Genomic DNA, 27,926 nt, shown 5'->3' on the forward strand with positions numbered 1-27,926 from the left:
TTTATTTGAAAGAGTCTATATAGTCAGACTTACTTTGGTGACCAGTAAATAATGAAGCACAGAGGGGGACTTTTTCTCACAGAGCTAAAATATGACTGTGAGGAGCAAATAAACTTATCAAGAGTGTAGCAACCTCCCCAGGTTGTACATTATACGTATTTTCATCCAGCAACTTGATACCATGTCATATTATGCATTCCCAGGAATGGAAGAAGCACTGGGAGTCATCTAAAGGAAGGACAGGAAAACTAATTCTGTTGTTAGTACACCTGTTCTTTGAATTTTTACTTGCTGTATGGTGTGAGTACCAAAACAAGACCTGCAGAGATGCCCAGGAAGGAGTTCCCTCATCCTGGCTTTCCCTCATTCCCAGCATTTAGCAGGCCATGTGCACTTAAATATGTTCTTAGTCTTCAGGGGAGATCTTAAATCTTCCTAGAGAAGAAAGTATTCTTTATATCCACACCACTCGTCTTCCTCAGTTCAAACAACACAAATCAGGACTGAGGAGATAGAGCTTTCATTCTGCCAGAGACAGGCTTTGAAAGAATATCTTAAGCTACTGAGACATAAAAAACGTACCAATAAAGGTGGGGATATCACTTCATCCTGATTTGGACACTGAAAGTACAGCCATGAGCAAAGAGAGAGGAGCTTCACCTGTGCCCAGCTCATGGGCCTCAGGGAGGTTCTTCTGTCAAGGAATGAGCTCTCTGAGGTCTGTCCTAACAACACCACATGCCAGTGCCAGGGACAAGGTCACAGCCAGGCCAAGGTCATGCAACTCCTGCTGGGGATATTTTCATGGTGTCAGGGCTACCCCACCACCCTCAAACACAGCTTGTGTCAGAGAGTATGGAAGGTTCAGATTTTACCCTTCAGGTTGTATGGGTGATTCCCATGTCTTTGAAGTTCTGTTCCCACTGAAGATGAAGGCAAATTCCTGCTGATATTAATGGGGCTAGGATGTGTCCTTGTCTCTGTTTCTTGCTGTTGTTTCCTTTGTTGCAGTAGACCTATTCCTTTATTAAAGTTTTTGCCTGGGGGAAAAAGCAAAGCCACGTTGCTAAATAAATTATGAAATATTTACATTTGTGAAGCCAACCCCTTATGCCTAGCTCCTCCTCTGATATTAAGCTGACACTTTTTATAGAGCTTCAGCTTCTATGCTGCCATTATTCCTCTGTGGGATCCGAGACCAGGAGGTGACAAAACAGCCACCATGAGCCAAGTGACAGTAAGTAATACCCAGGAATGATTGCTGATTTTGACTCAGTACAGTAAGAAACTACTATAGTAGACCAGTGGTGGTTTGTTTAGTGCAGGAGAGCAAAGTAGGATCAGAGATGAAACTGAAAAAACCATAAAACTGGGGGAGGTTTCTAAACAAAGCTTGATTTTTAAGCTGACAATAAAAGGTCATATATTGTACAAAATACCCATAATAATACTGATCCCAGGAGCAAAGTCTTAAAGGCATCATTTTGCTACTCCCTATCTATATTCTGTTTACTTTCTTTTGTATTTGTATTTACCTCTTTTTGCCTGTGGTACTCTCAATGATGCAAGAATGAATGCAGCTCACGTTAGTGTCACCAGCTCTAATGAAATGATCTGCAGTTACTCTTGTGAACATTTTGCATCTCTTGTTTTTATTGTATTTGTACATTGGCTTTATACCTTAATAGTAGCTTCCTTCTTTTAAAAAATGGTTTAGCATGTTGTTCAAATATGTATGGTTCAAACAGGTTAGCCTAGCTTACAAATTTCTCCCTCCTACTTTTACCTGTTTAATGCATTTGACTTTACCTTACCCCACCTCTTGCAGGTTTGGAAACAGAGGTAATGACTTTCTCAGGTGTTGGTTTGCACTGTGGTTTTTTACCACTTGGCTAAGTCACTTCAGTTTATGCGTTTTGCTTTTATCTCTGTGATGCAGCCTGTGGAGAGTGAATCTGTAAAATGCTTAAGTGTTAGGTAACTACCATAGCAAATGAAACATCCTGTTAACTGGATTTTTGCACAGCTAACTCCAAAAGTTTCTCTGTCCCAACACACAAGGTCTCTAACTGCCTTGGTGTTGACCATTATAATGTTCCTTCTGCTCTTCCCTTGCTTCCCCTTTCTTGCTTGCCTCCAGTTGTTTTGTTCTCTCTTCTTCCTTTGTCCTGCAAACAATTTTTGCTGCCATTTCTCTTTCTATTCCCATCTTTTGGCAGGTTGGTGAGCAGCTGGGAATACAACTGCACAAATTGTCCCTATCTGCTGGGAAGTGTTTCTTTCTTTGCAAAATGTTCTGTGCAAAATTTTCAGTTCCCTCATTCTCACCTTGACCTTCCTAAAAAAATATTTGGAGTAGTTAGAAAGCAAGAGATTAAAATATGAGATTTTCCTTGCACAGTGCCTAGGAATAACAAGGTCAGGATGTGAAATGGAGCAGCTTTCAGAGCAGGGAAGAGTTTCTGAAATTGTGCTGAAGTGGGGGACAGTGGTGCTTACCATGTTCCTACTAGTTAAAAAATACATTTTTAAACTGCGTTACAGCAAAGAGAAATATTGATATTTGGCTGACAGAACATTAACCCAAAAAAGAACCCTGGAAAATGGCAGACACAAAAGTGCCCTGGAGCTAAATACTCTCACTCTTTAGAAAGTCAGCAAGCAACAAGAAGAAAACACTCAGTGACACAGCTTTTAGTGCTTTTGGCACATTTTGGAATGTAATGGAGAAACCATGCAGTGCTATAATGTGCTAAATTTGTGGGCATTAATACATGTGAAGACAGATTTTTTCATTACTGTATTATGATGCACAACTCTCTGGCTAATTTGCATGCAACATTTCTATGATTAATAAATGAGGCAATGCTGGAAACTACTGTACTACAGTGAACCACTTGTAGCAATTGCCAGCACTCCAGCATGCAACATTAAATACTATGCTCTGCTTCTGTAAGCTTTGAATATTTGAACATCAGTTGGCAGTTCCCAGGCTGCAAAGTGATCAAAGGAGGGGAAGAATGTTCCTTACTTTTATCCCTCTTACAGAGAACCAGAATAGTCAGCAGATACCTTGTGTAGAAATGTCAAGCAAACACAAATGGAAAAAAATAAAATCAAAAGGACTTACTAAAATAACTTGAGTAAAAGTGTAACACAGCTCTTTATAAAAAGCAAGATATATTTTTCAAGTCCTAATGTTTTGTAGTTAACAGTTTTAATAAAATGAACATATATCATATTTGCATAGAATAGCATACTCTCAAAACTGCGATAAATCATTTAAAGACCATGAAGATAAGCATGCAATGGGTCTGCGTTAAAAATTTTTTGTTGTCTGAATCCAAGATCTGAAAATACTACAACTGATTGCTTGGTTCAAATACCACTTATTTTACAGCATTCATGCCAAATTTGTGAGGATTATGTGAAAATTTAGAAGGTTAGATCTATAATCTGGTATCTTCCGTCTAAATAAAAAAGTGTCAGATATGTGACATATACGGCTAGCAACTCAGGGTGTCAGGATATCTATAATACATTGATATTGCTATCCTAGCTTGGAATTTCAAATCAGGCTCTCTGCCTTTTACTATGAAGAATTTTTTCCCTGCTACAAAGGGTTTTTTCTGACACTAACAGAATTTTTTCTCAGCCTGACACAAATTTCTTCCTCTCCATTCTCATTTTTTAATTCCTGTCTTTTTAAGAAACCTCTTGTGAAATTAAAGAGGTGCATCATATTCTTGCATCACTCCCTGAGCAGAGTTAGGCTTTGGCTTCCTGAGCTTTCAGATGACGCTGCCAGCACCACTCTGCCTCCTGAACATTTTACTGCAGGCATGGGCAGCTTACATCTTCTGAAGCAATGACTATATTAAGTACCCAGTGATGTATCCTTCCCAGAAACTGAAAATAAAGGTATAAAAGAAATCTGCACAATAATTTATGGGCGTTAACATATGGGTGTAAGTTTCTCTGTGGGTAATTATGTGGCTATGCTAATAATGCCAAGGATCCTTTGATACATTAAAAAAAATTCTCACAATGATGTTATTGAGCATTTCATTAGTCAGAAGTACGCCTGCAGACCCCTATGACAAGACAAAGCACCAGGCTGCATTAGCATGCCTTGAAGAAGGTTCCCAGCTCAGAGAAATTGCTCCCAAAGCTTCCTTTGACTTGCTGGCAGGCAGCTGGCATGGAGCCCCAGAGTCCTTGAGAAATTCTCCAATACATTGCTCATCACTCCCATCATGAGAGCTCAGGGTATGTTCAGTTGCTGTGGAGACACCAGAAGCAATTCCACCACAAAGGCTGTCCTGTGAAGTGGGCTCAGGCTGCCATGCCTCTGCCTGTTTTCCAGTATTGTCATTGCTCAGCTGGAATTAAACTTCACACAGTTTAAATTTTTAAGCCTTCAAGTTTTTTTTCTATTTTTAGCTTTTCTTCAATGTCTAATCCTTTGACGTCTTGCATTAACTTTGTGTAAAACTGCACTGTTCAAACCACTGCCCTACTGACACACAATTACCAGCACTGGGGAAGGATCCTCAGGGATGCAGGGGTTTACAGAAGAACCAGCCAGGTTTTTTGAGCAGTGTCAGGGAGGCAGAGTCCTGCCCTTGCTCTGGCTGTGGGGAGGGCAGGAAATGCCCTGGTGGGGGGTTGGATCAGGGGAAGCTGTGTCTGCATTTCCTCCACCCCGCCAGCGTGTCAGGCGTGCTGGGACCGAGCCTCAGCTTGTGGAAATGATTGCAGGGCAATTTATAGCAAACAACCACCTCTACTGCTGTGTTTGTTACAAACTTGGCTGCAGTACAGTAATGTTTAGTGGATTAATAATGTTTGTTTTTAGCCTCTCCTACTCCCTCGGCAAACAATTTTCATGTATAATAAATGTTCTTATTTAGTCTAACTAGAACAGAGCCCAAGGGTCAGAATAGCCAAACCTGCATGCTGAGAAGAGACTCCAGGTTTCCACACCAGGCAGCAGCTTTCTTCTCTCTCCAAGCCAGGGTCCAGTGTTTGGGCACTTCTGCAGAGTCAATTTTGCTGAGCAGATCTCCCTGAAACTGCAGAGGGGCCATGCCATGTGTCCCGTTTGGCAGGAACCAGTCTGTCCAGTCAAAAGGGTTGCAGTGGGCAGCAGAGGCAGCACAGAATCACTGGAATAGGCAGATATTTCTTGAGTGTTTGGCATCTTAAAATAGAACAGCATATTTTAAATTTAAAAACCTTATTTATATATATAATAGGCAAAAAGTAAACATCTCACATAGGGCATGCTGTGAGGGTGAGTAAGTGGCTTATGGTCTTGCATTTTTGAAGAAATTCCTAAGACTTTTAGAGTTACAAACCCTTTAAAAATCTATACTGTTTATTTTGTTGACTATTAGTCTCTTCAGGGAAACAAAGAGTCTGGCCCTGTTTCATAACATGTAGGAGAAATACACAGATATGCAAATACAGAAGTTACACAACGAAAGCAAAACCGAATTAAAGCTGTTTACAGTCAAAAAATGAGAACCAGATCTGCAGCCTTTTTATTGCTACACCACTGAAATGAGTGTGTGCACAGCCAGGCTGCTGAGGTGCTCATAGGGCTGAATGGTACAGCTGTTTCTCTGCATCTTCCCACTGCTCTTTTTGCCTCCTCAGTTATAGCTCAAATGGAGGCAACCAGTCTTAGGTATAATGAAAGACAAATGTTTAAGTAGTCCTGTAAAACTTTATGACAGCTATTACTTGACCAAGTAATTAAGAACAGCAATCAGCACTTATTTCAAGTGATGCACTGATGACTGCTGGCCTGGGGAGCAGAAGGCTGGCAACACTTCTGTGACAAGCAGTGGGACCGAGACTCTTGGCTATTGAACCCTGTGACCCAAGTGCTGTGGCTTAGTATTTGAAAATACTACAAGAAATACAGGTTGTTACACAGATCCAGGAGCTCCCTGACACACATGGTGAGCTTGCCAGCACTGTCTCCAGCAGAGGATTCCTTGCCAGTCCTGTACACTGAAGTTGTGCTTACACAAAGCTGTGGGCAAGATACAAGAGCTCAGACAGGCAGGTTAGGTCAGTGTCTGCCATGAAAAGATAGGCAAGATAAATTAATTTTGTCTTGGCTTATCTGAGCAAAGCCCTACCATGCCACGGCGCAGTGTTCTGTGTCACTGGCAATTTTCGCTGCCACAGAAGGTGTTGCTTGACCACAGCTAGCAAAACAAGAAGTAAATATATAAAACAGTTTGAGAGGCATCAGAGAAAGAACATTATCAAACAAATTATTTATCTAATGTTATTGGGTCATATGCATGGAAAATAAAATAAAAAATTTCTTGCAGGATATCTAAGCAACAAAACTATTTTCACTGAGCCATGAGACTCAAGCTACGAGCTACCTTCAATCCAGAGTGGCTAATTATGAAACCTATTCCTGTACAATTCCCTTCATTACACATCACATAGATTATTTCTATCTCTTCAAGTAATATGCACAAGTGTTTTCTGAAATTAATTAGTTTGACACTTTTTACACTTCGTTGTTTGGCTGATTGTTCAGGGTGAAAAGGGAAAGAAATCTTTGGCAACCTCTTGTGGTTGTGGGGCATTTCTTCATACCTACTTCCGTGGAGGATCAGTAGCCGGGACTACAAACACAGCAAAACAGAAATATCAGTGGGACAGCCAGATCAGATCTTCAGACTGGAGTTTATATTAGCAATTCAGGAAAAGAAGAGACAGAAACATATAAATATATTTAGGAACATATTAAACACAGATACACTTCTGAAATCTGAACACAAGAGTGTATTGGGAGTTTGCAAATCAGCTTTGTCTTTATAGCAAGACCATGCAAACTTCAGCTCCTAAGCCTGAGAGTAGAGATATTGAAAATTACAGCCATCTTTGATGTAATGTGAAAATGTAGATTAAATAACATCTTTCTTCAAATATATTCTTCTCTTTATAATTTTTCCTGTCTTCATTTTTCCTTTGGCAGCCATAAAACATTTTAAGCAAATAACTATACAGATGGGAGAGGGAGAATGTAAACAGACTATTGTTACTCCTTGTTTTGCTTATTCATATTTTGAACATGTTTATTTGTTTATAAAATTGCTGTACATTAATAGAAGCGCTAGAAACATTTCCAAGCTATTAGTTACAGATAATTTAAAGATGATTTAAAGTTCATTAATTCTCTAAAAATGAATCATGTAAAAATGAGGCCTTCCTGTCCTCAGATCTACTTATCTCCCTGTCTGGATCTAATTTTCTCAGTTCTTTTAGAGATTCAGCCCAAGCTGAGCAGAAATGCTGTGATTTATCTCAACAGTGCCAGAAATCCAGGGCAGTTCTGAAGCACTTGGGGGTGCTTATCCCTGGCTACCTGCCAGTGCTGACAGCCCAGTTCAAGGGAGAGTTTCCTGTTGTCCCTCCCATCCCAGGTCCAGCCCCACCCCCAAGGTGCCCAGGGATGCCCGTCAGGGTGTGCACACAGATGTGCTTTGGTGCAGCCCCGTGCAGCAGTGTCCCTGCCATGCCATGCCATGGGGAATGGTGACAGGAGCCAGGGAGCACAGCAGGGCCCAGCACACAGCCCCTGAGGGCCCCACAGCACAGGAAAGCAGCTGCCCTTCACCTGCTCCTACAGCTAACAAGGGGATGGCCTAGCACATCTGGGAACTCACAGAGCTGCTTTTCAGAGTGAAAATACAGTTCAGAGAGAGAGAGATTTCCTACACTTCCCATGTAACAAGGGCTGTGCTGGTTGGGAGGAATGTTTGTTAGAGCTCTCTGGGAGCAGAAGTGCAGCTTTCATAGTGGATTATCAAATGCCTGAAGGCTTTGTAGATCTGTTCATTCTGGGTACAGATGAACCCACCACTTCTCCAAGCTTGCTCGGCAGCACGGTTCAAGTCCCCAATGCATGTCCACTGATCTTTGTATTTCCTTGAAACAGCCCATTTGGAATGATCATTAATGGAATGGAAGGTGGAGTTCAAAGGCATCCCTATTATATTTATGTTGTAGACGTGGTAGTCAAGAGAGCAATTTGAGTAAAGCTTTTCGCCAGAACGCTGCCAGGATTCAGCCAACAAATCAGTCTTCAGTTCCTGAGCCATCCAGGCCACATAGATATCTGTGGAATAACACAGGGTGTGGGCAATTAGTGTTTCATGTTCCTTCATTTAAGAACAGACTGAAAAGCATAATCTAAATTGTGCTAGTTGCATTGTAAAGCATGAAGCTGGCCAGAGGGAATTTTGCCCCCTCCCCTTATTTTGAGCTTTTCAGAAGTTCATTTCTACTTTTTCTCCTTCTAGAAAACCTGTTACAAACAAACAGCACGAAAAAAGGGGACAGAAAAATTGCAAGTCCTCTTCATAACAAAATCTCCCAGATGATTCAATGATTCAATCCCCCTATTTCTTCTTCTTTATTACTGTTGAATAATGGAACATAATTTTCCTGAAAATCTGATTGTTCGATATTTTAGGATGGACCAGACAGCTTTTTGCTTTGTGAGGCTATGAGAACATTAGGATAGGACAGCACACCTTGGCCTCTGTTACACTTATTGCTGAAGCTGAACTTCCTTTTTCTCCCTCAGAGAGAATATGAATTTTAAAAGAATTTATTAATTCATATTTTAAGAATTAATTGAGAATGTATAATATAGAGAGCAAAAGTTCTCTTACCATCTATGAACAAGTGTGACTTTGCAAAGTGGAGAAAGGTTTCCCCCTGAGCTGACTGGAGCTTGGAGAGGTGGTGCAAGGGGGGCGAGGGCAGCCTGGACTTTGCACAGAGTTTCTGGAGATTTGGGAGATCAGCTTGGAAGATGTCAGGGATGGAACAGCTGTAGATTCCTGGATTATAACTCAACATCTGTTGGTCTGAGAAAAACCCACAAAAATGAACACATGCAGAATTAAAATGGGTTAAAGAAAAGCAATCAAGAGAGGAAAGTTCTGTCTTGGACAGAAAACCTAAATCCTTCTTAATCTTCACAGCCTACCTCCTAGATGAGTTAAGTGTCAAAGTATCTTATTTTAGCAACCAAGAATTTGTGTATTGCTTTGTATTCTGACTGGCCCTGCAGCACAAAGACTGGCTGGGAGAGTACACTCAGGCTTTCCACTTAGAGCCCATTATTTCTAGCAGAACTGTTAACTGGTGGTTTTGGTCCCTGCCACTTCCACCCATGCCCATCTTGGAGCCTCTCTGCAGTCAGGAGCCCTCAGACATCACATGTAAATCCAAACCTGGCTGTATTTACAGGACTAGTCTCCAGCCAGTTACAGCTGCCAAGCCAAATGCAAACAGAGGAGCTGCCAAAGGGTCTAGTTTGGTTTTAGGGAGAACAGAACTTGACTTTCAGCATCTGGATTGAATCTGCAGGAGAAATCTCCTTTTCTGAACAGTGCTCAGTTGTAGAAGTCCTTGCCATGGATAGCATAAACAGCTAGGGAACAAATGGGCTCATTAGGTGAGTTCATGGAATACCAGTCCATCAGAAACATTCCAAGTCTTTCTGGCTCAGGAAATCCCTGAACCACAGATTAGCAGAAGCTGGGAGGATGAGCATTAGCATATGCATCTAATTTTTTGTCCTCTTCTGCTAAACACATGCATAGATGTGTTTCCACAAACAGGAACCTGGGTTAGATAGCTCTGAGGTGTGGCCAGCCTAGCAATTTGCACAGCATGTGCTGTTCATTAACTTGATTTGAGATCTGTAAGTGAGAGAACAGGGGAAAAACAGTGTGAAAAGAGTTGAAGAACATGCCAACATGACTTCTTGTGCTGTCTTTCAATAGTCCCTTTTCAGGATTCCAGTACCAGTTATCACTGCCAGATAGTTCTGAATCTTGCAGCTGTATTTTGTTGGGTTATGGAGTTTTTAATATATTTAGTATTGGCAATTTTTGTGGCAAAGAAATACCTGGGAAAATTCTAGGTGATATTTATTCCATACTTAATTTCTGATGAGTCAAGGCTACTACTCCAGCTCAAGCAGTGGTTGCCTTACATTTGTAGAAGTGCAGATGACTGATGCTGACTGAGCTATTACTGTTAAAAGTGATTAATCATCCTACTTTGTATTTCCAAAGCATTTGTTTGCATGGGCTGAGTTTACTCTTGATATGCACTTGTGACTATTATTATCCTGATAGTCCCCACAGGGAGATGAAAACAGAGCAGAAGAGTGAATTTCCCACATTCACACAGGAAATCACTGGATAAACACAACTGAAGCCAAGAATGCTTTTTCCAGGCCCCACCTGGTTTCCCAATGTCACAAAAAAAACTCAAGAACAAGGAATTTTTGAGGGGAAACCTCAAGGAAAGCATTCAGAGAGGTGTGGTGGGACTTTCTTAGGGAAGCTTTTCGTACCTATTTCTGTGAACTGATCATATTTGAAGGTTATACAGATGGCTGTCTGTCCAAAGGACTCCCCAGTAGATGGATATCCATAACCATCCTCAGGGCTGGGAGGGAACAGGGGCACACTGTGAATCACCCAGAAGCCTTGTGATTTATCCAAGAGCAGAAATCCTGTCAAAATAAAAGTTACTGCAAATGAATAAAGGAGGAAAAAACCCTGAGATGATAGAGCTGTGCCCCACTTTGGTTTTGCTGCTGCAGATCCCACATTTCAGTGTGTTAATGTCTACAGTAAGCTGTTCTAGAGTAGATTATTAGGCCATAGGAAACACTAATATTGTATTAAAATTGCATCAATTCTTTCCTGCATAACTCAAACTGTCATCATGTTTTATTTGAATGAAATCCTTTCACACCCCCATCCTCTGCTCAAATTTTGCCTTCAAGAGTTCTGACAATAGAAGGTCACAGGTTGTGACCCTCTCTCCATCACTCATCTTTCTTCACTTCAAATATTCACTGGACAAAGGGAAACAGGTTCTGTCAACACTGTGGTTCTTTCCCAGACCAAAATGTCTCCCATGGGGAAGCAGGAGAGAGACAGGCTATGCTCCTCCCCTCCAGGGGGAATCATGCTCCTGAGCTGTGCCCATTGCTGCAGCCTGGAAATACAGCCCTGCAAAATGTGCTCATTTCCACCTCAGGCTGGGCAAACCCCATCTGCTTCCTCAGGGGAACATTTAAACTCCACTGAAGTTTACACTCATTTAAAGTCTTGATTTTCTGTAACTACATCCTACAGTGCTTCCATGATCTTGGCAGCAGTTTCTTGTCCCAGAGAATTTGCAGAGGTTTCTGTTGAGGGAATGTTTCCCTTCACATCTTGTACTGCTTTGCCATCAGGCACAGGATGGTGCTCAAAGGGTTTGTATTAGTTTCAACTCTTGAAACAAAGAATCCATAAGCCCCAGGATCCTTCACACAGCACAGGCACAGCAAAACCAAAACAAGCTGCAGCGTAGGTAACTATACAAAAACCACGCATCATGCAAATCACTCTTCAGTTTTGCTTTAGGCAGGAATTTTAGATATGCAGATAGGCAAACAGACAGACAAGCAGATGCTATCTGCAACTTTAGAAAGAAGAAAATGGTAGTTTGGGACTCTCCCTGTACCTTTGGTGTGTCCACATTTTGATCCTTTGGAGTCTGATTCAGGGATCTCATCGTTGTATATTGCATATGCAGTGGTGTTCCTCTGCAGGGAAACACACATTTCTGAAACATGACATTCAGTAAGAGAAAGGCACTTAAGCAAACATCTGCTGGGAACAGAAGAAAGAATTCAGGATTCCTCTGTGTGAACATCATGAGCCTAATCCTGCTCCCAGTTCCGCTGACACAGTCTGCACAGAGCTTACAGTACAATAAACCTGAAGACTCAGCATTAGACCTCAGCTGACATGAAGTGGAAGCTCTCTCAATCACTGCAGTTGCCCTTTCCCAAGGGTTGAAAATGCTTACTAAGCCAGTTTACATGGGTTTAGTGGCCCCTTGCTTGCAAAGAACTTCCACTGTCTGTTTTTTGGGCCTCTCTCTGATTTAGCAATCAGATCTGGTAAAAAATATTTGCTGAGTAAAAATAAACATGAAAACTGTTGTTATTAAGGGCAAGCAATTAAAGCTTTTTTGCAAAAAATTTGCATACAGCCACACCTTATTTCCCCTGAACAGAGAACTTCAAAGGAGTTAGGACATGCCTCCCCTCCCAATGTACATTGTAAACAGTTTATTACAGCTGCAGTAAGACCTGGGATTTGACAGTTTTCTGGACTGCCAATATTTGAGTGACTTTTGGGAGTCTCTTCTACATACAAATTAATTGCACCCTACCACAAACCCACTGGAGAAATGTGAGGACACACCCAGACTCCCAACAATACCACATGGATGGGAAAAAAATAATTATAGGGAAATCTTATGATATTTTACAGTCACTTCACACAAATGTACGTGAGGTGTCTGAGGGTGGGAGCAAAAAAAAAGGTCACAGTCATTTCAGGAGGACAATGAAAACCCAGATTGGATTTGAGTCAGAGTATGAAACACATGCATATAGCAGGGCTTAGGACAAGTGTCTGTAACAATTACCACTGACCTTGGTCAGATATTGCTTTAGATATTGCTCAACATGAATTGTCAATTCATGTTGGCATGAAAAGAAGCCAAAGGGAGAATGCATGAACACTCTTTTTTTGATGGACAATAACTATATTAAAAGCTTAACGAGAAATTAGAAGTTTGAGGATTATCCCTAATTGTAGCCAAAATTGCAAATAATCTGCCCAGCTGTCGAGGTGCTCCTCTCCTATGTGTTTTAGCAGATCCATTGGTCAGGCCTGGCCTTATATGCTTATTTTGGCTGCTTTCATGTCATCTGCACAAAATATCGAGTAACCACACTAACAAAAACAAAATGTCACTTGCCTTGGATTCATATGTCTCATAGAGCTGCTGCAGTGTTTGTCCCAGAGCACCCTGGCTCATGTTGATGAGGTGTTTACCAAGCTGCCACTGTGGAGTCAGAGCATCCATGTACAGGTATTCCAGGCCCAGCAGGGGAATCTGTCCTTTGGCATGCTTTGGCAGCTTGTAAAGAGCAAACCTGCAACAGTGAAGAACAATTGGTTTTTCACCACCACCCTGTTGGAATGTGTAAATGAGTACCTCCTTCCCTGAGGAAAAGGAGGGTGAGCCCAGGGATGCCTGGGCTGGAGGGGGAGCAGAGGGGCCATCTCAGCCTCAAAGCAATGACCCAGCCCAGGGACCAGCTGCAGTTTGGCAGCACAGTCCCTGCTGCAGACAAATTTGTGCTGCTTCTTAGCAAGCAAGGGAGGCAGTTTCAGCACCAAACTCCTGTTGCTGTGGCCAGACTGCTGTTGGTATCCCTGAAGAATCTGAGGTAGCCTTGGCTGAGTCCATGAAATCCCTACTGCTCCTGGTTATGGTAAAGAACCTCAGGTCCCAAACCCAGTCTAACATTCTCCCATGTCAAACAATTTCCATATTATATAAATATGGCTTTATATTAAATAGATAAAAGGTATTGAAATAAAAAGTGCATTATATTATGTTTATATGTATCACAATCACAAAATAGGTATAAAGCAAAGTGATAAAGTGTAGTTCCAATCATACTTTCCATAATAGACTTGCACTATGATGAACTGTTGCAGACTGGAAATTTTCAAACCATTAGCCAGGAATACAAATCTCTTCAAAACTGTAAAGTACTCAATATTGTCAGTAAAGAGAGTAAATGGCTCAGTTCATACTAAGGTTCCTGATAAAGTAAACAGGTTTTCCCAGTGCACAAGTCCATGGGATTAATCACAATGTAATTAACTCAGCCACTTTCTCTAAGGGCTGTAATTGAGTAATTTGCTATTAATGTCAACAGTAAGGACTGAGTGGCATTATTTTCAATCTGTTTAACAAAAATGCAGCCTGTACTTAACCCCTCAAGTATATGAGGAGGAGAAAACCTTGCCCAGTTGATTTAGAGGCTCAAGTTGGTCACAAAAGATATCTCCAAATACAGGTAAGAAGTGGCAGGAAAACATTTTGCTAGAGAAGAACATTTAATCCACAGGCAGAAGAAAAACACACACCAGTGGTGGTCCTGGTAATCTACCTGCATTGCCACTGACTGAATGATCTCCTCAAAGTATCTCAGGAGAAATAACTTCTGATGACAGATCACAGAGAAGGAAGTGATTTATACAACTAGGCTGGGGAGAGTGGTCTGTGCCTACACATGCACCAGGAGTCACAACAATCCCTTTATTTTAAATAAAGATTTGAAATGAAGACTCGGAAAGGAGAGGAATAGCAGTAGTTACAGTAGTCAGAGCTGATGCAGGAATTAGTAGATGAAGCCTTTCCAAACTACTCTGACACCTACTGAAAGGTTTATGCTCTGGAAGTGTTTACAGCCTTGCATCTGACAAACCCACCTTGTCAGACATGCTTATGAAATGCTAGTCATTGAACTATCAGGAAACTGCCTGCCAATTCCCAGTGGATACATGTTTTGGCTCTTCCCAGAAAGCCAGCTCAGTGTATTACCAATTAAAGTTGTATAAAATTTTTAGTGCTGTTCGTGCACAGGAAATTTCTCAAGAACTTAGGCATTGGTGGGAGCAGAGTAAAAGTTATTTTCCTGAGAACCAAGAAAGAGCAAATCCGCTCAAACGGGATTAGCATTGTCACATTGTTTTCTTGGGACTGAACACAACTTACAAGCAAGAATCACATCTTTACTTCTTCCCTTCCTCCCCACCCCACCAAAGAAGCCCAAACAAACAATGTGCATGGCGGCTTCAGTCCTTGACTCAGCATTTCTCAGAAAGCATAGTTCTGGCTTTTATCTGCAGGGAAGGCTTCCCACAGAAAGCAGTGAGTTTAGATGAATAAAGGGAAGTCTCTGCCCTGCTCACACAGCCGGTCCTGCGAGGATTGTGGGATGAGATCCCCCATGTGCTCCGGCAGCCCCTGCGGGAGGGCAGCGAGGATTGCGGGATGAGATCCCGAGTGAAGGGAAAACACGGGAGCGATTTCTGCCCGCCCAGTGCTGCGTGCAGGGAGGAGCTGCCAGCCCAGCTGAGGAGCACAGATGGGATCAGGTCAGACACAGCAAGTGATCCCTCTGGTTCAGCGGCAAATGAAAGGGTGTGTGAGCACTGAGGAGTTATGGAATACTGCAGGGTGAAACCACTGCATAGCAGGAACTCACACAAACCTGCTGCTAACTGAAAATAATGCAGTGTTGTTTGTTTAAAAGGACATTGACATATTTTGTTTAAGAGGAGGCTTTTCTCAGCAGTTTCAGTTCTGCTTCTCCTGTCAGCTTCATAGCAACCAATGCAGAATCCAAAGGCTGACTCTTTTTAGTAAAGCAGAATGACCCCAGCTGACAGGCAAGTTTCTCTTCTTTTGATCAGGGCATATTGAAAAGGTAACCCCCTGTCCTAGCTGCTAAATTTGTGAAAGGGAACATGGATTTGCCTCTGCAGACCCACAAGTTCTCTCCTGGAACAGGCCCCATGTCACTGGCATTGACACTGAGGCACAGGTGAATTACTCCTAGCCCCTTTAAAGAATTTCTCAGAAAATTTTAATACAAAAATGGTCTTCATCTAATAAATTCACAGATTGTATATATATTGGTCTTTGGGGTTTGTTTTGTTTGTTTGGGTTTCTGTGTTCATTTGTTTTTCACAAAAAACGTCATTCTGCAAGGAATAAATCCAGTTTAGGGAGAAATAAAATATCTCATACCTTAAAGTTCCTGGGCAGCTGCACCAACTATGAGTCTGATTCCTGAAAAAATTACATTATCCAGAAGTGCCTTGGCAAAGGTGACAAGTCACAGGGATGGATTAGACCCTCATACATTTGATACTATGCCAACAGAGCAAAGCCAGCCTTGTGCTCCTGCCTGTGGTGCAGGACCGCCTGCCTTCCCTGCAGCTAGCTCTGTGTGCAAGGAAAGGGATGGGCCTACTTCTTTAGCACTTGTATCCAAACTAATCGTTGTTCACAAGAAAAACATTTTTCTTTTGATATTTATCTTCAGGAAGCTTTTTAAAGAGCCCTCATTTAACTTTTAAAATCTGAGCTGGATATTATGCAATTTTACTTTGCATCTTTTCATCTTGAAAGCTCATTAATCCAATTAATCATGTAACGTCCGAAGTTGGGCTCGCAGCTGGCACTGGGAAGGCACCGGCGGTGCCGTGACGGCAGCTCCGGGCAGGGAGCGACTCCTGCTCCAGGCACGGGCACTGGAGCTCGGCCAGCCCGGGGCGGCTCAGCCTGCGCTACCCTCGGTGCCCTCAGCAGGGCCAGAGCTCCGCTGCTGTCAGGGCCAGCCGAGGGACACCCGGGCGCCTTTCCCGCCGCCGTTCCCGGGCCCGGCCGTGCCCCCGGGGCGGCCGCTGGCGGGCGCAGCCCTGGCACCGCAACACAGGTTGTGCTCCCTTTGATCATGAGACATGAACGCTGTGTAAAACCGTGCTTATTTGATTGTTCTGCAGTTAGTCATGGTGCTGCACGGTGGTTGGTTGAGGGAAATGAAATCCGATTTCAGTGACTTATCCCAGGTTTTTCAAACGCAGCATTCCGCCACTACTCTCGTGCCAACAGCGCTGAACCAGCGATTGTTTTTGCATTGCTCCTCGGTGACCCAGCCACTTCCCGCAGTTTAATCTCAATGTATTTATTTACTCTCCCAGCGTTTCTCTCCAGCACGGTATTTACTCACCAGTCCACCGTCTCCCCATCTTCATTCCTGCAGGAAATCCCAGCGGCCCACAGGGGAACGCAGGAGAGGAGTAAGAGCAGAGCAGGCTGGCACCAAGCAGATCCCGCCGGCATTTTGCTTTCCCGGCTGCGCAGGGCGAGTCGCGAGCGGCTCTGAAAGGAGAAGTTGCGCTGCCGGAGCCGTCAGCTCCTGCCCACGGAGCGGGGAGCGCACCCCGCCTGGGAAACAGGGCTCCAGGGCAGGGCCGGCCATGCACAGCGGGGCAGGGGCTCCTGGGAGCCGCCGGAAACTGCTCCCGGCTTCTTTGGGCAACAGAATGACAGTGGACAAGCTATGTTTTTGACACTAAACAGAAAAAAAGTATTTTGACTATTTAGAATATTCATGGTATTCTGCTTTAAATAAAGCTCCAGCCTGCAGATACCGAAACCCTTTTTGTTTTCCTTTCGGTTCTCCATGACTGACGTACAAATTTTTCACAACTATCTGAAAAAACCCTGGTGTTCAGACAAGCAAAACAACATGACTGCAGCTCACTGCTTCTCCGCCCAGCCCTTGCCCCGTGCCCGCAGAAAGGGCTCCCGGTGAGCGCCCGATGCCGGCTCCGGCGCTGGGCACCTCCAGTCACCCCTGGGGACGGAGCCCTTAGGGACCGAGCTGGAGAAACGCTCTGATCTCTGAACCAAATGAATTTACTTACAATTACCTAATGCTTTTTTCAACTATTTTAAGAGTGCATTTAAGAACAAACGTGTCTGAATGGAGCGATTTCACAGCTGATAATCTTTTAGCAACTCACACATAAAAAGCTTCAATTTATATTTTGGTGCGGAAAGTGCTCTTTCTCCATTCTCATTATGCCTACATGAAAAGGGGCTGATTTACATAACAAGTTGTTGATATGGGATATTTCAGCCTCATGGAAAGTCTAGTGCAATGAGCTCTGGGTATTTTAGCACAACAGAAATCCTCACAACCTTTGCAGAATTTTGTCACCTTGCTAGTACAGCCTGTCCAACACTGTAAGAGATGTGTAAATGGGGTGTGTTTGACAGAAGCAGGGTAAAACTTAATAACAGGGCTTAATGCAAACAAAACCAATGATCCCAGAGAAGGGACTCAGTGAAGGTCTATATAGGCAGGATTAATTCACAGATGACAAATGAGAGATTAGTTCACTGTGACTCTTGTTCTATAATCTGTTCCTCAGAAAATTTTAGAATTTCATCACAGCTGCTACTAATACAATAATAGTCTCCTAAAGCATTTTTTCTTCCTGTCAGGACTCTGCAATTTATAATGAAAATATTCTCATTATCATGAATAACTACAAAAATAAAGGCCATAAGCACTGTTTATGTTTCACTGACATTGTTTCATGACTGCATAAGTCAGGCTTCCACTGCATTTTTTTACTACTGCCACGTGTTTTCTTTGCAGATCAAGGACCTTGAAGTCCTCAACTGTGAATATGGCAAGAATACAATTAAGTTCCTTCGCCTTCATAAAGAAGGAAAGAAGCAGTTTGTTAAAGAAGTGGAAGTGTGTGCACATCTCCGCCTGACTTCTCCTCAGGAGTACCTGGAAGGAAACAATTCTCTTGTGATACCTACAGACACCATAAAAAATATTGTCCTTGTGCTGGCCAAAAAAAATGGGGTATTTTTTTATTTTTTAACTAGCCTTGCTGCTTCTTACAACTTCATTTGGAAGTATTTGTTATGCTAACTTTTTATTTTCAATTTGCATATCAGACCAGTACCAAAGTAATTTTCAGTGATTTTAGTTTTCGTCCTCCACTGCTTGTTCTGTGGATTCTTAGTTTTCCAAAGCCTTTCTTCTCAAGATATAGCACTGGTTTTTGTGGATTTATCATATAAAAGCCATCTTTTTTTTTTTTAATTTAATAGCCCATAATCCCGCATTATTCCTGTATAGTATTTTTAAACAGAAGGTCTCAAAGTATGAGACGCCTCTTAAGTCTTCTATGCTCTTCCTGCCATCAATTGCATGTATCATAATGACAATCTGTAGCACTATATTTCTCCATAATGGAATCCCATCTTTACCCTGTAAAACTTAATTACGGTATCACCATATCAATCAGAATAATTGCGATAAATTATTATTTCAGCATTATATCCACAAAGCATAACACTCATGCAGCAGTTTCTCTCAGTCCAAGAACTGCAGCTCATTGTACCAGAATGGAAGATTTTTGACACAACTATAGTTGCTATTTGCAGCACACACTGCAAGCTGGTCAAATGACTGGGAACAGTGAGCCAACCTAGAAATAAGAGAAATGTGTTTTTAACCACACTGATTCTTATATACAACAACCAGAAAAATCTACTTTTGTACATGAAGTTATTGCTTCTTTCTAATAATACTGTTTTCTGCCTTAGATCTCAAGTTTAGAACAATTTGCTATAGATATCTGCAATCACTTCATGACAACATTTTGCCAAGTGGCGTACGTCAAAGCCTACGTTCAAGAAGTACCATGGCAACGTCTGCATGAGGTATCTAAAATACTAATACATTCCATTTGTTTATGCTGTAGTCATTCCTCACTCTCTTAGCTCCTGTTTTCAAATTAACATAATAATATTTATGGCACTTTTACTTACATGTCTGCTCTAAATTGCAGGATGGCGTTCCCCACATCCACTCATTCATATGTGTTCCTGACGGGATCCGCTTTTGTGAAGCTGAGCAGTGCCGGAATGGTGAGAAAAGAACTGGCAGCATCCCCTACTTCTCTGTAAATATTTCTGCCAATGAGAGATGAAATGGCTTTAGAGATAGCTAAGGGTGTTACAGGGCTTAGGGCACAGCCAAACTGCTCCAGAGGTCTAAACCAAAGAAGATTTTTATAGTGTAATTTTGACGTTCTTGATCTCTGCGACATGGCTGAGGAACTAACATAGCTCACATTTGTATGTATATCCCAAACATGGAATGGTTACAACAGCACATCCAGCAGAACTGTTACATCCTGCCACAGGATTTAACGGCCTTCTGAGAACAGGCTGCTTCCTTTTCTACCTTATACTACAACCTGTGGTCTCCTATGATCCTTACCTGATACCAAACTGCTGCAGGCCAATTGCCTGCTTTGCAGTAATTTCCAAACTCCTGTCAGCATGCCCTGATTTTATTTCTAGGAAAGCAATTTCACTGCTGCAAGCCAGACTAGCTTGCACATCGTGAGCACTCTGGTCTACCTGTGAACCATTTTTCACATGAAAATACTTCAGAGTCTGCTTACTATTTTTGCACACCATGCATAAACAAAGCAGTATTTGGCTGGACCAAGAGTTTTGTGATACTTAAAAGACAAGTTTTCAAGCTCAGCTGTCTGTCCATGAATTGGCATTCCAAAGGGAGTGTAAAAATTATCTCTACTTGCTGTAGCTTGCATCAAAAGCCCAAGTTCAGTCTCACTGTGATGGTGTTTTGTTTAATGCATCTCCTGGATTACTGGGAACTGAGCTGAGGCCACTCTATCATTTCACATCATGGCTTTAGAGGGCTTAGGTTTAGTTCAGTACCTGGCTATACTACATTAATGTAACTTAGAACTATTTCCCATCCTATCCGGAACCAGTGGCAAGACCAGTTTCACTTGCAGACAGGACACAAGTTTTGAAAGGTCCATCTGAGCATTGTTCCTGTGGTCCTGCTGAAAGAACACAGAAAGTCTCCAGTGCCTCTTGGCCTCATCTTTTTAATGTCTCTAGTATTAACTACTGCTGTACTTTTGGCAGCCTCAACAGTATTGACTGTATTTTTTGGAAAATGTTAAAAAAGACTTCTGAATTTTAAAAAAAAGAAACAAACAAAAAAAGTCTATACATTTTTGAAAAGCTGTTGCTCTTAATATAGAGCAATCTTAATATAGATTGTATTAAATTTTTCATCATCATGAAAATTTAACAAGCAATTCTGCAACTTCAGATTCTACACAAACAGAAAGCTTTTACAGCTTACTGAAGAAACCACCTTTTCTTCTTAGACTTCCCTTCATGTAGCCTTTTAGTTGTTTCTTTAGAATTCCTTGCCTAGGTGAACAATAACCAAAGTGATGATTTTCAAATCACTTTTATTTTTCTTCTAAGAGAATGTTCTCTATATTTAGCATCCTCCTATGCACCTATCAGCCAGACACGGGAGTTCATTTCTCAGTTAATCCTATTGTTTAATAATTTTCTTATCATGAAAAAGAAAACCCTAGTGAAGTTTAATAGAATTATGTTTTGCCATTGTATCAGCTGATAAAAGGCTCAGAGTTTTTTGGAAACTCAAAACATTGTAAGTAACTTAACCGAATCAAAATTTGTCAACTGAAGACAGCTCGAGCACAAAGCCCCCTGAAAGCACAGCATGAGCTGTTCACCTTGGAAACTCTCCCTTTGGAGCTAGTTTCAGGCTGATTGCTGTACAGTCAGCCAGCCTTTCAGTCAATCTTTTGCTGCAAGGAGCTCTTTCAAATAACTCTAAGTATTTGAATATAAGAAAAATATTTCTCCAGGTTCACTGATAGTACCTGCACTACATTAATACCTGTGTGTCACAGTCTTATACCCAAGTGCTGAATTATTCAAGAACTGTAAAAACCCCAAAATATCCTGTCCAAGGTCAGTCTCTTCTTTAGATTTTTTTACAGTTTTAGTAAATAACAGGGGGACATAGGCAGAATGATAGATACACCTCCTTAGACTAATTCAAAAACAATACTGCATGTAAACAAGAAAAGAAATAGATAAGATACAGTGTCAATAATATCCAGTCACAGAGCAGTTTAAAAACACCCAAACCTCTAAACAACCATGCAATATAGAAATGCCTACCACGGTGGAATTATTTCCGGTATAAATTCCTTCAAAGACATCATTTAAAGACAAAATTTGTGAGTCTTCCAAATCCAAGGCAGGATTACTATGCACTTGACATATTCAAGGATGAATTTTGAACTAGCTAGTGTGAGCACCAAGAGCTGCACAAAACCAGCAGCTTGGACTTCAGGCCCTGACTATCTGCACAGGCCCTGAATGAGCCTGCATGCTGTGAAGTTTCTCTTTTCTGAATAAGCTCTTTGGCAGCTCTGGTCAGTGAAATTTTCAGTTACCATCTTGGTGTGCTCTAAATAACTGACTGCTTGAAATTAAAATAGCTGCCGTTCAAAAGGTGTCTGCAGAAAAAGTTCACAACTGCTTGGTGTTTGGAAGACAAAGATCCACCCATGCAGCAGTGATCCTCGACAGCTTGTTTTATAAATAGTGGCTAAGAGCAAAGCCACTGTCAGTTTGAACCTGTGGGTGGCATCTGTATCAGTGCCAGTTCCTGCTCATTAGCTGAACTGCAGGGATTTGCACTGGCTCCTGGCTCTCATTCTCAGAGATGCAAAACTCTCAACAGGATGGGTATCTAAAGCAAATTACTGACTGAGTCTCTGTGTTTATACCGAGAATTTTTACATTCGTCTGTGTTCTTGGAACAGGCACCATCACAGCACTGGTAGCCTATTTCATTTCCCTTTAGAGCCATTCCTAAATTGACATCAGCATGAGCCAACCCAACATGTCCCAATTCCAAGCGAGATAAAAAAGTCTATCCTCAATTCTCCTTAATGGCATATCACTTGATGGGATTCTCCATTTTCTAGATTGAGCCTGACTTCAGTAGTTTCTGTCTTGTTTCTTCCCTTTCTGCCAATATCAGTATGCAGAAAGTTATTGTCTGCTTTCTGGCTCTGGAGCTTTCAATGCAAGTATGCACCCAAAGATTTCTTTCTTTGTGTAAAAAGAAGCTCATATTTTCTTGTAATTTTCAATCACAGGTCCTCTGATTGTCTTTGCTGGAATTAAGGACCTGAAACTTATGAAGACAACACAGTCTGGATTTGAAGGCTTCTATAAGAATGAACACACCACACTTCCTGAAAGACATGACAGGATTCTGTGTGGAGAGTTCTTCTGCAAATGGTCATACGGCGAATGCAAGGATTTTGACTTTAACTGCATATGGTATATGTTATATCAAGTAATATTAATTTCCCAATCTCTACTCACAAAGTCCCTCTGTACAATACAGAAGGTGTAAGGGCCAGATCCACAGCTGCTGTGCACCAGCCACTCACAGCAATAAGCTCTTGCTACAAGGGGTGAGAGGCATCTCTTAGGGTACTTCCCTCTCTAAGGGTACATTATTGGGCAGGATTCAAATGAACAGTTCAGTGTACAGTACAGAAGACTTTAGGAAAATAAAATAACTATTTGCTAAATAGTTTTAACAAAACCTTTTTGTGAATTATATATCTGGTGGGCATGGGGAGAATTTGGATGAAAGTACAACTTGTTCTTGCATAAAATCCCATGGGCTATATATTTGTCAGAAAAGACATGCAAAATATAAACAAAAAACACCCCACAGCAGAGCATTACAGATCTAAGCAGAGACAGCTGATACAAGGTTTTGTAAGAACCTGTGTTACCTCTAGGAAAAAAATCCGTGAATGTATCCTTGAAGCCTTTGCTGGACCACCTGACTGTGGGGAATATTCACCCTCTTACCAGAAAACTGTCAACTGTATCCAGATGCTTGTCCTTTCCAGAGTGCCACAGGTATCTTCTTTCCTCCTAATGATGTTTTACTTCAACAATAGTGAATGTTAATTGCACCACTGAGAAGACCAACATGAGGCTGTTATTTCCTCTGTCAGTTCTAAGAGTGGAAACTCACCAGCTGGAAACACAATGGGGGAGAACATCACTCAGTTCTTGGCAGCACTTGAATAAAAGTGAAAGGTGTGCCACACATGTTCACTAGATTGCATTTGATCAACTGTACTGAGGGGGTGGCATTGTTCTTTTTTACACAGAGTGAAAAGCCTGCCAGCTGTTGACTGAAAAGGTGCCCTAATTCATTGTCTCATCCATTTTCATGGTTTCAGGTACAGGTCATAGAAGTCGTCTTGAACAACACCTTTTATAATGTTGTAGACATGAAGAATCTAGGCTTGACCAATGACAAAGAAGTAAGTAAATGCTTCAAATACAACTTGACTGCCCTCTTTAGAAATACTCAGCCTCAAAGCATAGCAGCAGTTCTACATAAAACAGAGTTAAAGTGAGCAAACTTTCTCCCAGCCCCAGTAAAAGCTCTACATTACCTCTAAAAGAGACTTAAACTGATTACAAAAGGAGGATAAATAATTGTCTTTTTGTGTTATTGATAAAACTTAAATGGCAAGTGGAATACTCTGGACATCAAAAGGATCTGTAACAGAGACTATCTCTGAAAAACTATTCCTGCTTTCTCCACTGAATTTGACTCTCAATTATAATGCCAACCTGTGCATTTTCCCCAAGCAGAATGCATTGTGGCATCCCAGATTGGTCAAACAGTGGATAAGATACAAGCCTGGGATCAGGCAGAGAGCAAGAGGTACGGGGTGAGATGTATTTGCTCCTCCCTCCACAGCCGGTGTAGCTGCCAGCTAGGTCTAGCTGAAAGTCTGTCACATGAAAGAGAAAAATTGGGCTATTCCATTGACCTTGATGGTCTATTGACTGTTTATGCTCTAGTCTCCCTCTAAAGTCCTGTGGTTCTGCTACTGTGCTCTCGTATCCTTCCCCTCCTTCAGGTGGACATTATAGATCCACTCTTACTTGTGATAATGTCAGCATCTACCACTGTTGTTCCGAAGAGGGAGAAAAGGTCTGGGCATGATTTTCTGCTGGTCTATCCCTGTCTCAAACATAACCTTTGTGTTTGTGCTCATCCCCCTCAGGTTTTGGTTCCAGTGGAAACTCCTTATGGCTCCTGTGCTTGCACACTTGGCCGGAAGACGTTTTTTGAAGCACAAAGCCAAATGCTGAGAGATGAGAGGAGATGTCAGTTTGGACTGGCAGCTGCCCAGGGAAACTAAACCTCTTGGCTCTACTCAACCTTCCTGATAAACTTAACAGCATGGCTTTCTTATCAATGTTTACTCCTTATTGGCCTCTTCCATTACTGACTGCTTTTCCCTCTATGAACTCCTGAACATGGGATTTATGAAGGACCCTCAGGAAATTGGAAATCAAAGTCTGTCCCTGACTTCCAGTGTGATTTGCAGACTGAAGTGCCCTAAGCTCTTTGGAAAATCCCAGCTGGAAACATTAGGTAATTTAATTTTTAAACTAGCTATTCCTAGACCTTTTAATGAAACAAATAATTTGATGTCTGTAATAATTTGATGTTTTTGACATGTAAAATTAGGAAATCTCTATATTCTCTTTATTAATATTTCTTCAGTAAGTTGAATATACAGGCATAAGACCTGCTGTTTCATTGACATAACCTTTCATGACCCCTTGACACCACACTGATCTACAGAGCTGATGTTCTGACCGAGTGACTGAACAGGGAATCAGAATCAGGATTTCTTTAAGCAGAAGATGAGAAAGAAAAAAACAAACATCTCTCATATCTCCTTTGTGTTGTAATAGTTACAACTTTCTCTGCATGTAATCTGACTGCATGACTGCTGCTGCTACTCATCAGACTGTAGTTACTATAGTACTTTTACATTAATCACTGAGGTGATTTGAGGGTTTGGGCTATCTCTGTAGGTTTAATTAAATAGTTTTCTTTATTCTAATAATCTTATCATGACTTCTGAGCAGGTAGGAGTCAACCTACGTAGCCCTATTACATTTGGGAGGGGTAGGGAGAAAACTAGACAGACAGATAATGCATATTTTACTTTAGTTAGCCCAGGGGAAAGCTTTGAACATTAAGATAAAACAATACAGTCAATGATTCTCGTCTCACAAACTGGCTACCACATTTGCAACAGGAATCATCCTGATCTTCCAACAGCTTCAAACTCTTTCTCTTGTTATCTCAGAGTGTCATTTTCACAGACTCCATGTGACAGAGTACAAAACAAGTGGGAATTGCCCAAAGTAAAAACTGCAGTTAAGTTGCCTTTGTGCCTCCTGAGTTTGCAGACATGCAGCACTGCTCTGGTACAATCATTAAATTCATAGGCACCAAAAATAGGGGAGATGTCCTGCTCTGTGTGATATTTTGAGGTGCTTTGAAAGATAGAAACTTGCCTTGATGAGCAGGGCATAAGAAATGCAAGAGGAGAACACTCCACCAGCCTGGGCTATGCCCTGAACAGCAGGAAAAATGACACCATGGAGTGAGGCTGTCCCAGCTGTGATGTTCTCTGGTCACCAGCCAATTCTGAAAGCTTTATTCACAACACTTCCAGCTTTTCCTGGGGATGTTCTTGCTTACCTTCTTAGATTGTGTTGTACTGTACTTGCGGGCTTATGTCTTGCTACTTCTGTCACTTCTAGGTGCTTTTAATTTATTAATGTATCTTTTAAAGGCAAATAAAGAGCAACATCAAAAAACAAAGTAGCTTTTGACTATTTACTACCTATATATAAATGTGAACATTTTAAGTAAAAGAACTATTTTAATTCATCCAATTTCACCTCAAAAAGTCACCAATCTTCTTCCAAATGACACTTCACTACCAACAGATGAAAAAGAATCTTACTGAACATTTCAGCATTTGCCTCTCTCTGAAACAAGGCAGATCTGCACAACCAACTTCCTTTCTACCTTATAAGAAATTTACTGCATTAGGCACAAGGTTTCTTTCACTACTTTTTGTGCTTCATTTGTGGCCCTGCAAGGTAGTGGTGGACTAACCTCTATGGTAGAATGAGGACACAAAGCAGCGAGCAGTTGTTTACTGAGCCAACAAACACACACACTCAGTCAGTGTAGTTTGTATAAACCTCCACAGACAGGCAGACACTGACTGTCTTTGGAGCATGTCAGTGCTGCTCCATCCAGCACTGCAAACCTGAGTCACTTACGTGGGCAGATTGCTTCTAAAGAAAGCACTCAGGCAATCGGAAGCAGCCCCAGTTTCCCATATGGCAACAAGATTAGGGTAACAGTGGCATAAATCAGTCTTGAAAATGTGAGTTAGCCAGACTCACTTGGGCCTGAAATCTGACCAAATTCCCATTGGCTTCATTAGATTCAGTCTCCACAAGGACTTGCATTAATTTCATTCAGACAGATGTTTTTTCAGTTCCTGTCCTAAGGAGTTGCTCAAGTTGCTTACTGTGTTTTACTCAGAAGCAGCTGTGATGCTTTGCTGACGCCATCACACTTGATGAAAATGAGCAGCAGCTAGCAGGTTGTAAAATTGCTGTTTAAAATACAACTTCTGGCTGATAACATGAACCTTGCTGGTCTTGGGCTAAATCCCAGTATTCATAGGGGATGAAGTCTCCTACCAACAAACAGAATATTTCAAGTGCACAAACACTTTATCTTTTTAATCTTTGATTCTTTTCCATCCTGTTTCTGTTCAATTCTGATAACTGCCCAGGACAGTCCAACACAGCCTGCCTCAGCTGCTCACCATGCTCCATGCACAACCAATGGCACACAGATAAAATGTACCAGCTAAACTCATCAGCCAGTACCTAAAACAGAGAACAGATGTCACTGTCAGGGTCAGGACAAGTCATCTGTCTTCCCTGACTGTATTATTCTATATATATTGTTACCTGCTTTCCAGTATACATTTAAACCTGCCATTTTTTATTAACTATCACAGCTACTTTTTTTTCCTTCCTGAGAGTTGTCTTTTTCCTTTCTTAATTTAACTTTGCTTTTATCAAGAGTACATAATCCTGACTCTAAGTTAAGCTGAGCTACTTAAAGTGACCAAAAAACTGTTTCTGGCTAAAAATCTCAAAAGAAATACTTCTGAATTTAGAATTACACTATTTTTATATATACAGCAGCCAACCATATCCCTCCTGTAAAGTGCACAGCTGTATCTAGAAAGGAAACATATGAAATGTTTCCAGTTACTGGATCAAAAATATCAGCTCACATGTCAGCTACAATATAAAATGTTTTTTGAGAGCTTCACCATTCATAGCAGCCTGAGAAGGACACACACAAGTACCTGAGTGCATGCACACACACACGTATGTGTATAAAACATGAGTATAAATGACACCTACTAGATCAGCTGATGTATGTAGGACTCATCTATGTTAATCACATCATAAAAAATGATGATCTGGGGTTAGTTGTTGCTAAAACAAAAAAATAGCCCAAACAATACTGGAGGGATTCAAAATTAGATAAATGAGGGGGTAGA

General features: G+C 41.5%; 3 protein-coding genes and 1 long non-coding RNA gene across 9 annotated transcripts in view; 1 reads left to right on the forward strand and 3 right to left on the reverse strand.

The window, feature by feature from the left end:
- Nucleotides 1–27,926, reverse strand: part of RPF1 (ribosome production factor 1 homolog) — a 63,046-nt gene that overhangs the window by 18,353 nt on the left and 16,767 nt on the right. The gene's annotated exons all lie outside the window — the stretch shown is intronic.
- LOC132076675 (uncharacterized) lies at nt 134–5,403 on the reverse strand. The gene is made up of 4 exons (XR_009418953.1): nt 4,953–5,403; nt 1,536–1,599; nt 876–1,040; nt 134–787 (listed from the first exon to the last, which is right to left on the reverse strand). It is a non-coding gene; the product is annotated as an uncharacterized LOC132076675 (long non-coding RNA).
- LOC132076672 (uricase-like) lies at nt 1,182–26,146 on the forward strand. The gene is made up of 8 exons (XM_059477920.1): nt 1,182–1,237; nt 18,167–18,385; nt 19,135–19,251; nt 19,380–19,458; nt 22,572–22,758; nt 23,232–23,355; nt 23,685–23,768; nt 24,525–26,146. The coding sequence occupies exons 1-8, from the start codon at nt 1,223–1,225 to the stop codon at nt 24,660–24,662; spliced, it is 963 nt and encodes a 320-aa protein (XP_059333903.1). The 5' UTR covers nt 1,182–1,222; the 3' UTR covers nt 24,663–26,146.
- DNASE2B (deoxyribonuclease 2 beta) overlaps nt 7,080–27,926 on the reverse strand; it is a 35,437-nt gene continuing 14,590 nt past the window's right edge. For 2 of the 6 annotated variants that reach the window (XM_059477917.1, XM_059477916.1), the window contains 7 exons: nt 19,360–19,503; nt 16,727–17,071; nt 12,889–13,066; nt 11,578–11,659; nt 10,412–10,573; nt 8,712–8,909; nt 7,080–8,152 (listed from right to left, as the gene is read on the reverse strand). In XM_059477917.1, coding sequence (XP_059333900.1) covers nt 7,797–8,152; nt 8,712–8,909; nt 10,412–10,573; nt 11,578–11,659; nt 12,889–13,066; nt 16,727–16,839 — 1,089 coding nt within the window. In that variant the 5' untranslated portion in view covers nt 16,840–17,071; nt 19,360–19,503 and the 3' untranslated portion in view covers nt 7,080–7,796. Of the gene's footprint in view, nt 8,153–8,711; nt 8,910–10,411; nt 10,574–11,577; nt 11,660–12,888; nt 13,067–16,726; nt 18,331–18,929; nt 19,017–19,359; nt 19,504–23,225; nt 23,304–27,926 lie in introns of those variants that run through there. The other 4 variants (XM_059477918.1, XM_059477915.1, XM_059477919.1 and 1 more) reach the window with 4 other exon arrangements.

The sequence above is a fragment of the Ammospiza nelsoni genome, chromosome 9 (assembly GCF_027579445.1).
Source record: "Ammospiza nelsoni isolate bAmmNel1 chromosome 9, bAmmNel1.pri, whole genome shotgun sequence".
Classification (NCBI taxonomy): domain Eukaryota; kingdom Metazoa; phylum Chordata; class Aves; order Passeriformes; family Passerellidae; genus Ammospiza; species Ammospiza nelsoni.